At 40.9% G+C, this 9,392-nt stretch overlaps 1 protein-coding gene across 1 annotated transcript; it reads right to left on the reverse strand.

Annotated features, from left to right (window-relative positions):
• Window positions 1–836: 836 nt before the first annotated feature.
• Window positions 837–8,236, reverse strand: il20ra (interleukin 20 receptor, alpha). Its single transcript, XM_071537506.1, has 7 exons — window positions 7,821–8,236; window positions 6,219–6,342; window positions 5,890–6,092; window positions 5,431–5,606; window positions 5,092–5,236; window positions 4,331–4,467; window positions 837–3,734 (listed from the first exon to the last, which is right to left on the reverse strand). Exons 1-7 carry the CDS (start codon window positions 7,867–7,869, stop codon window positions 2,607–2,609), a joined length of 1,962 nt encoding a protein of 653 aa, XP_071393607.1. The 5' UTR covers window positions 7,870–8,236; the 3' UTR covers window positions 837–2,606.
• Between the last annotated feature and the right edge of the window lie 1,156 nt (window positions 8,237–9,392).

Here is a 9,392-nt window from a genome sequence, read left to right on the forward strand (position 1 = left end):
ATTGACCATAAATGTTGAATTGATTCATTCAGGTTCTGTGGAACTGACTTCCCAGAAAATGCGTGGGCTTGTTGAGAGCAGTAGCAGATAGTGTCCTTGCTTCAGCTTGAAAAGGTTAAGAAGTTGAATTCATCAGTTAATATTTAAAGATGTTTACAATTTGACCACCAGATGCCGCTGTTCCTTCTCTGCATATTCATTTTATATGGGGAAAATTAAGAATAAAAATTCAAAATCTTTAAAGGATAGAGTATCAAGAGGAGAATGCATACGCACATTTCCTAAAATAGCTGAACAGTTTTAATGCAGTCTCGAGTTGAAACTATGTAGAAGTAGTTAGAGTCCAAAGTTTTGAAGAGAATGATAAAAAAATATTGGCAAGAGCCCAATTTGGGCCACTTCCAAAAACTAGAATAGGATAGAATAGAATAGAATAGTTGGTCAGTTGGTCTTATGAGTCTTACTGTTGTTTATTTGAACTTGCGTGTGTAGTAATTCTGTCTTGCAAGTTGCAATAAGAGCAAAAAGAATGAAACAGTACATGAAGTTATCTCCAGTTCAGTAAACTGGACATAACTTCATGTAGTTTCAAAGTTATCACTGACTGCTTTTACACTCAAGATAACCTGAGTAGGAGAAATATGTGAATGTGAAACTGAATGTGATAACAGCCACCTGCGTTGCTCCCTGTTGTTCCTGTAGCTGCTCAGGTTTCATTATTCCCCCTCCCTGCTGCTTTAGATGCAGCTCACATGTCTATAAGGAAGAGATTTTACAGTGAATCAGTTCCAGGAACTCACAAAGAAGACCAAAGGAAAACACAATGCAGATACCTGTGGGTGTGTGAGGGGTTTACCAGGATAAAAGGCACCATCAAAGTGATACATGAAAGAGAAACTCCTACACATAGCATCTTAAAACATGAAATAAAAGAATTTCTCTGCTAGAATGTGTCATCACAGCTTCCTACACATGACATTTTCAGTAGTTCATTATGCCAGAAATAACAGCAAAAGAAGAGAATTAAGAAAAAAGAACAACATGATAAAAAAAAACTGAAAAATAATGATTTCCTTCATTAGAATATACTGTATTTGTGTAGCAGTCTTGTCAACGAAGAACAAAGCTACAAAAAGAAGAACTGAAAGTAATTTCTTGGTTATTCAGTGAAGTTTATTTGCACAGTGATAAAACATAGAAGAGATACAAATACAGAAAGAAGAGATGTAATCATTTATTCACTAGACAGCCTAAAACACCCTGAGGGGCTTTTAAAAAAATCTCAACTCAGAGGAGATACAGTAGTTTGTTCACAATTTTCTGAAAAGAAACAGACGATAATAATAGAAAAATAACGCTAAAATGTTAACTGATTGTCCCTGTTTTTTTTTTCAATAAAAAGGCACAGAGAATACCATCACATGGATCAGGCAACTTCATAATATTAAGAAAATCTATAGATTATGTAGACAGAGTGTAGAGTAAAGTGCTATAGCTTTGTCCTTCATTTAATATAAAAAGTAATCACAAAGAAAAACTCTGTATCTCTGAGCACCGGTGTTTCCTTGATATGTATTCAGCAGTGGGCCAATACAGCAAGGATGCTAAATGAAAGACATCATAATCCATCAAAAATTAACCCCCAAAATACAAACAACTATCAGTTCGATGTTTTGTATTCCAAGAACAGTTTTCGTGCTACAACCTGCATTAGAACCAGAACTGGGACTAAAACAAAACCAAAAAACTAAAATACCTCCACCTACTGCTATAAAACATGATCAAGAAAACATGGGTGTGGAATACCTATACTGTAGTCACATAGAATTGGCAGGTCACTGTCCCTAATAAAGGAAATACCAGAATAAAGTGTCTTCCCGGCGTGTGGAGCCACCCCAAATCACCAGAACGGCTTCAATACGACTCCATTCTTCCACTAGAAACTCCATCATTTGGTGTTTTGATGACGGCTTTGGCAAACCATGTGTCAGACAGCGCTCCAGAAAATCTCATAGTGCTTCATAAGTGCTTTGTTGGGTTGAGATGTGACAACTGGAACGGCCACGGGACTGTATATGGTTTACATTGTTTTCATGCTCGTGAAACTATTCGGTGTTAATATCGTTATTCTGGAAGATTCCACCTTCATCCTGAAAACTACTTTGCCATAGGACAAGCTTAATATCTCAGAAGCGCTTTGACTCAATATGAAGCACAATTACATAGGGAATGCCTCGATCTAACTGTAATGTAAACCCCAGTGACACTTCTGCCTTGGCTCAAATCTAAGATAATTTCCTTCATAGTGTGATTTGTTCATAATTATTCACATTACGTTGTGTGATTTGTTCAAGGCTTAATGTAAAGATAAAGTGTAATCAAGAAATAATAATAAAGTAATAACAGTACAATAGAGGTATGAATAAAATCCTGCTACTTAAGTGCTTGTATTTGTTATTATCAAGTGTGGATCCAAAGTGTAACTGGCTCATCCTGATGTGTATTGGTTATTAAAATGAAAAAGGTAGATGAGTGTAGAAGAAGAGCTTTATCTGTTAGGGTTTTTCCCCTTATAATAATGGGGAAAATGTCATCATCTGTGTCGCCTACTGGTCCATGGGGATCACTAGGTTCCAGTTGGTCAGAATATCGTCTGCCTCCCACCTCGTTTCCCTCCCTCTCTCCATCCCTCTCTCCGTCTCTGCCTCTTCCTCCGACTCCTGTCCCACTAACACACTCTCCAACCTCAACTCCCTCTCCTCCTCCTCCTCCTCCTCTCGTCCCATCCCTCCCTCCCTCTTTCTCTCTGTCTCCGTCTGTGGCAACACTAGCTTCCTGGTCTCAGGATCCCAATTAATGCAATTGGTTCCCTCCTCCTCTTCCTCCTCTTCCTCCTCTTCCTCCATTTCCTGATCTGAAGCCAATCTCAGAACAGCGTAGTTGTCGGAAATGTAATCCCACTGGCCGGTGTGGGAGGTAGGCGTGTCCTCGACGTGCTGCGAGGCGTAAGGGGAAAGAAGGGGTGCTTCCTCTCTATCCTGTCCTTCCTCCACCCTTCCATCTATCACTCCATCTCTTCTTCCCTTCACCGTTTCTGGAAGTAAAGGAATATGGAAGAGGCCAGTATGGGGGTCTCTGTTGATACGTAAACCTGAACACGCTCTATCTTCCTTCTCTTCCTCCAGCTCTCCCTCTATCCCCCCCTCAAGAGCTTTTCGTGATGCCTGAGTTTGAGTCAGTAACGTTTGTACCTGCGACCGTGTGTGCGCCTGTACAAATCTGAATGTCTCTGCCTGTGTGTGTGTTGGTGTGTGTGTGTGTTGCTTTTTCTGCGGGAGGTAGGGGTTCGCCTGAGCGGAATGATCGTTCTCTCCCCCCGACTCATTCCTCTCACAACTGTCTCTCGCTCCGTCTTCCCTGCCATCCGAATGATCCCCATCTCCCCCTCCGTCACTCTTCCACTCTCTCTCTCCCTCCTCTCCTTGCTGTTCAACAAATCCGTAGTCCACAGACTCATTTTCCCAGGGTGCCTCGGGCTCCGGGAGCAGGTTCTGGAGGGCGTAGCTCGGAAAGTGAACCGGGAGAACTGGGGCCGGTAGCTGTGGCTTGGGGCACGTGGGGTCCGATGTGACCGGCGGTGGCTTGCTGCTGATGGATGAGTGCGGAGTGATGAGGATGAATTTTGTAACCTCTGGGGAAAACGTCAGAGGAGGGGAGTGGAACTTAGTCAGCTCCTGGGAGGTTGATAGAGGCGGAGGATGGAAGAAAAAGACTGACCATTAGCTTTTGAAACATGAGAAAAACAATGATGCAGGTACTCCTTGGGCCAATCAGTAACAAGATGCATCATCCCTCCAAGTTTCATCAAACTATAGTGCCTCCATCAGGCCAACAGTGTCATGTTTTTAAACACATACACAGTGTCAACATGTGTCCTCCCTCCAAAGTTTCATCAAAACTTTCAACAAAAAAAAGTGATTTCTGAGATATTACATTTGAGTTTAAAATTTTTACCCTTGATTAGGCCACTAGGCCAATCAGTGTGTAATTTGTAAGGATAGCTGGATTTGTGTAGCAAGATTTATGTTTAAATTGGACTGCAGGAGTTAGTCTTTCAATGTTTGAAATTTAGTAAACGCCAGAACAGCCAACAAAACTAATTCAATTGCCAGAGTTTTCTGACTGTTTGGGAGTTGAAGAGATTCTGTCAATAACATATCAACTTTTGTTTGTGTTTTTACTGCGCTAGTGTATACTAAGTTAATATGAATAACGAATACATATATACATCAATATAAATGTGTGTTCATGTTGTGTGTGTGTGTGTTACCAGTATATGCGGCTTCTTTTGTCCTTCTCCCCTCAGTGAGCGACAGAGAAGGTAGCCAGCCACCGCCAGCATACACATGCAGACCGTCGGAACCACAATACCCACAACCACCCTGTGTAGCTGGCCAATCACAGGGTCTGGAGGGGGACGAGTGAGACGAGTCAATCAGGCAGTCGAGGGGAGACAAAGATGAACATGTCACAACATACACACACATATACTTATGTTCACATCAGTACAAGAACTAAACACAAAGATGAAACACAAGATATTGCAGCTACATGTATCCTTGTAACGGAAATTTTGGTGATTTTCATGTTTCACTTCTGTTAAAGAATTTCATGCTTGAAAATTCTCGGATCTCTTGGGCTTATGAAACCCTTTCAAAATAAACTGGATAATGTACTTTACTTTTACTTGTAGGCTACAAACAAAAATGACTACATCCTAGCACAGATCCCTGTTAACACAAGTCATAAAAGTGTAATAATGATGTAAAAAAATACATTGTCTTCAAGCTAAAATTAGGCTGTTTTTCCTAGTTACTGAAAAGTTGACATTTTGGACATGCAAAGTTTTATTATAATATGCCCATTTTGCAATCACTGTGTGCACAAAACAAACCCATACACACACAAGGTGTTTTCAACACACAAATTCTCTGTATCTCTCTCCCTTCTTTTTTGTGTTTAATCACATTCCTCTCTACTTGTCAAACGGAGAGAAATGTCCACACACACACACACACACTGTTGTTGTACCCTGTGGCGTGGTGACGCAGTGCCAGGCCGAGGGTTGGCATGGGACAGGCATGGAGAGGAATTTTGTCTTGGCAGAAAAGCAGTACTCCGTGTCATACTCCATCAGACGATATGTATACTGACTGGAGGCCACTGGGAAATGACGCTGCACACATTTATACATGCACACACAGGACACACACACAAGCACACACACACACATTACAGATTAGACCAAATATTGGTTCAATGGTCTGGCAAAGATAATTCAAATTCACCTACTTTTGTGTAAATATTTGAAACAAGCTGCTGTACAGTTTATATACGAACAAGCCGGGATTTCTAATCATTTCTACTCACCGTCTGGTTGCGGCGGGCGATGTGGACAGAGAGCTCATAGGTCATCTGTGGGTAGAGTGTTGCCATGGGAACCTCTGGGGTGTGGCTGTCAAGCTGATGTCTCATTGGCCCCTTCAGACTGATGATGGCACTGTTCTCCTCCATCGCCACAGAAACCAACGGAGGGCCAAAACTCGCTGTAGAGGTGGATGGTATGGAGACAAAAATATTTTTTATTGCTTTGGTATATTGTACAACTAGTGGAAAGCACAAGCTAGCAAAGCGTCATCCCATACGCATCAGCACCGACACCACAGCAAGCTACCAATGTCCTCAAAAAGTTGGTGTATTCATTTAAATATTAAAGGTAGAGGCATCTTAACTGTCTGTCTTTGGTCCAATCCTCCTCTGTGTGTCTGTCACTCTTTATATATTGGCTAGTGAAATCACATTTTTAGGCAGAATGTCTCTTTAACTTACTGTCAGACTTTGGTTGAAATCTACTCTCTGTCACCACCCATTTGGAGGCTCCTCTCTTGCCCACAGCCCGAACCCTGGCGTAGTATGCCTGCTCCAGGTCCCACGTCTCATTGGTCAGATCGCACCAGGTCCGCACCGTATCCCTACACTGCCACACCGCCCTCCAGCGCAACCGTCCGCTGCCCTCCACTCTGTCCCCGTAGCTGGGAAGGAAAAAAAGGACCACAATACATAAAATTCTATCTATCTATCTATCTATCTATCTATCTATCTATCTATCTATCTATCTATCTATCTATCTATCTATCTATCGATCAGGAAGTACCTACATGGCATACTGCACTGTGAAGTGTGTGTTTGGCACTGTGTCATTCCCAGGATGCCACTGCAGCACATTCCTCAAATTCAGAGAAGAGAAGATGACATCGATGGGCCGGGGAGGAGAGGAGAAGACTGGAACCACAGAGACAGAAGGAATGAGAGAGGAACAGAAAGTGACAGAGAGAGAAAGAATGAGAGGGAGAAACAGATCAGGAAGAGTGACAGAGATAAGAGGCACACTGCTAATTTATACACAGCTAAACTCATGTTCATCAGTACAAAATGCAGACTATATAAGAAAGGGATCATGAATGACTGACTTTTTGTTTGACTACAGTAGGCTATTTGAGGAGTGTGATGTTGACCCATTTTGGATAAGCAGCTTTAACTAACTTGCAGGCTGGGTGACTAACTAACTGATGATTTACTGATTGTCAGGCTAGATTGCTGATTGATTATTGGACAAGCAGTCAGCTTTTACAGCATACCATTTGAACTTCCTCTTTTACAGACCGTGTGACAACTCATAAACACCTTCCATATCAGCTGCAAGCCACCTCTATAAACCACTGCTTCTTAAGCTATGGCTCAGGACCCAGAATGGGACGTTGCCATGTTTCTTGTGGGTTCCCAGATAATAACAACATTAGTGAGTCTGGGTCCTAAGGTGTGCTTTGATACTATTTCCAAAATTTCCTTTGTTGACTTGTGGAAAAAGTTTGCAAATCATTGCGTGATTAAATACTTTACAATACAATATCATATAACCAAATAATTTTCAGCCCCTGCGACACAAATTGACTAAAGTAAGTCTCATCCTGGGACTCAGGTTACTAGTGCTCCACACATAGTATTCTTGTCATGTAGGAACCCAAAAGGCCTGTGACCCATTTTGGTCCTAACTCATAGAGGGTGTGACAATGTCTCACACGCACATCAGACCAAGCTGTATACAGCTTGGTCCGATGTGAATTTGTGCTTAGATCTATACAGGTTGCAATAATGAAACTGTAGGCTACTTATTGTGATACTTCATTGGGATTAACAACCTAATTCTAACTGGGCAAGAAGAGATTCCACATGGTTTCTCTCTGATTTAGTCATTTTAAGGTCAGATCTGCACCAGTAAGATTTTAATCAATACTGCCTGTGTAAATCCTGCCTATAAGATGAGTCAATAAAGGCTAGCAACCAAAATGATTTCATGAATATGCAGCATGTCACTTCATGTCATAATCAAACAAGTGCAGCACATCCTACATGTATTTGGTGGGGTCGCCAGTACCTGACCAATCACTGTGGCCAACTAACAATAATAATAAACATAAACAACCAACCAATAACCATAATAATGTACAATAATGTATGCGGTGAGCTGACTACCTCCTCTACCAGGGGGAAAGGACAAGAGAACTTGTGCACTGGAATTAACATTAATTGATCAATTAACCTTGCTATTATAATAGCAATGTTAATGTTTAAAGTAATAGAAATAGTTATCAGTATTAGTTATAGTTATATAATAGTAGGCCTAACAGTTATAGTCTATAGTATTAGTAGTATTAGTAATAGCAATAACAGCTAGTGTTTAGCAGTTCCATGCAGCTTACCTGTATATTTTACAGCTCCGAGGTAAAGAACAATAATTACACTCCACATCTCTGCATGGAGCCACACCGGTCATAGTTTCGCTACAGACACCAACACTTTCACCACCAACCCGCCAGCTCCTCAACTCCTCTGGCGGCCTGTCGGCTCTGAGGCTTTATCACATTTTCCATACACCTGCTCGCCTTGCAGGTCTGTATAGGCTAATTCCGCTGCTCCGCCAAACGACTAGTAAGATCACCTACAAGTTTTTTTTTTTTTTTTTTACTACGAATTTTCAGTTGCCCCGTGAAGAACTGAAGAAGTCGAGGTGCGGAAAAAGTCGAAATGTTATAAATTAAATTGTATCCTACCAGGAAAAATGTAGGCCTACTGTAAATTATTTAGTTCGAGGAAAACAACACCTAGCCTACAGTTTCCCGTGTATGCGGAAGGAATGTGACTGCACTTGTTTGTACACATTACACCTGCACTACACCTTGACAATAGGGTGCGGTGGGAGTGCGTGAGGGGGTGTTTCTCCAGCAATTGGCTTCCCTACACTTTCTGTCTTCAACCTGAATAGGCAATATGCCAAATAACTACAACCGAACAAATTGGTGATCTCCACTCCGATTTGCAGGTAGAGGCTTATAATGACAAAAATAAAGCCTAACAACAACATTAACAACAATAGTAAAAGCCTAACAATAATAATAATAATAATAATAATAATAATAATGATGATGATGATGATAAAAGTAATAATGATAACAACTACTACTACTAGTACTACTACTAGTCTATTAGCACTACTACTGATACTAGGCTACTACTAATAATAATGAGGCTGTTAATGATTTGAGAAACACTATTGCGCCGTGAGGAAACTTGCAGATCAAGGACAACTGATAGCCTACATTTCAAATAGAAATAGTGAAACTTAGGTCTATTTAAAAATCTGATTTATAGACTCCAAGAGGGCTTTGACAAAACTTACTGACTGTTAAAAATCAATATTACTACGTAGTATGGCTACAATATTAGCCTATATAACCTGTGAGCCAATTATGAAAGCATAAAGCTCCTCAGGCTGCATGGTTGGATGTAACAGGCCAGAGACTTGACTGATGACCTGAACAGCAACTGTTATATTTGTTGCTAAACATAATAGTCAGCGTTTGGCTCACAGGCCTGCTGTAAAGAGTAAAACTAGGTAAGGTCCTTGAGGTGCGGACCATTGTGCTGAGCGCAATACCCTGCCAAGTGTGTAAAAGGACAAGTGTGACACAGTTAGTGGTAATAGTAGGAGAGTGTTTTGCCTGAGGTGTTTTATCAGGGGTAATGTAGGTAGGCACACTGGTCCGAGGTATTTAGGGTATATTATATTATATTATATTATATTATATTATATTATATTATATTATATTATATTATATTGAATAGCTCGAGGTAGATGTGCAGGGCCATTGTATAGTTTGATGTGTTGCAGCAGGAGGAAGTCATTGCATTGAAGGCTGAAGCTGCAGCTCCACTGTTCTGCACTTTGTAACAGGGTTTTTGCTATAGTAGCCTATACAATGTCTTTGTATCTT

This window comes from Centroberyx affinis, unplaced genomic scaffold, assembly GCF_046629955.1.
Source record: "Centroberyx affinis isolate AG114_WGS23_722 - 3 ecotype Tasmania unplaced genomic scaffold, CSIRO-AGI_Caff_v1 ptg003059l_1, whole genome shotgun sequence".
Taxonomy (NCBI): Eukaryota; Metazoa; Chordata; class Actinopteri; order Beryciformes; family Berycidae; genus Centroberyx; species Centroberyx affinis.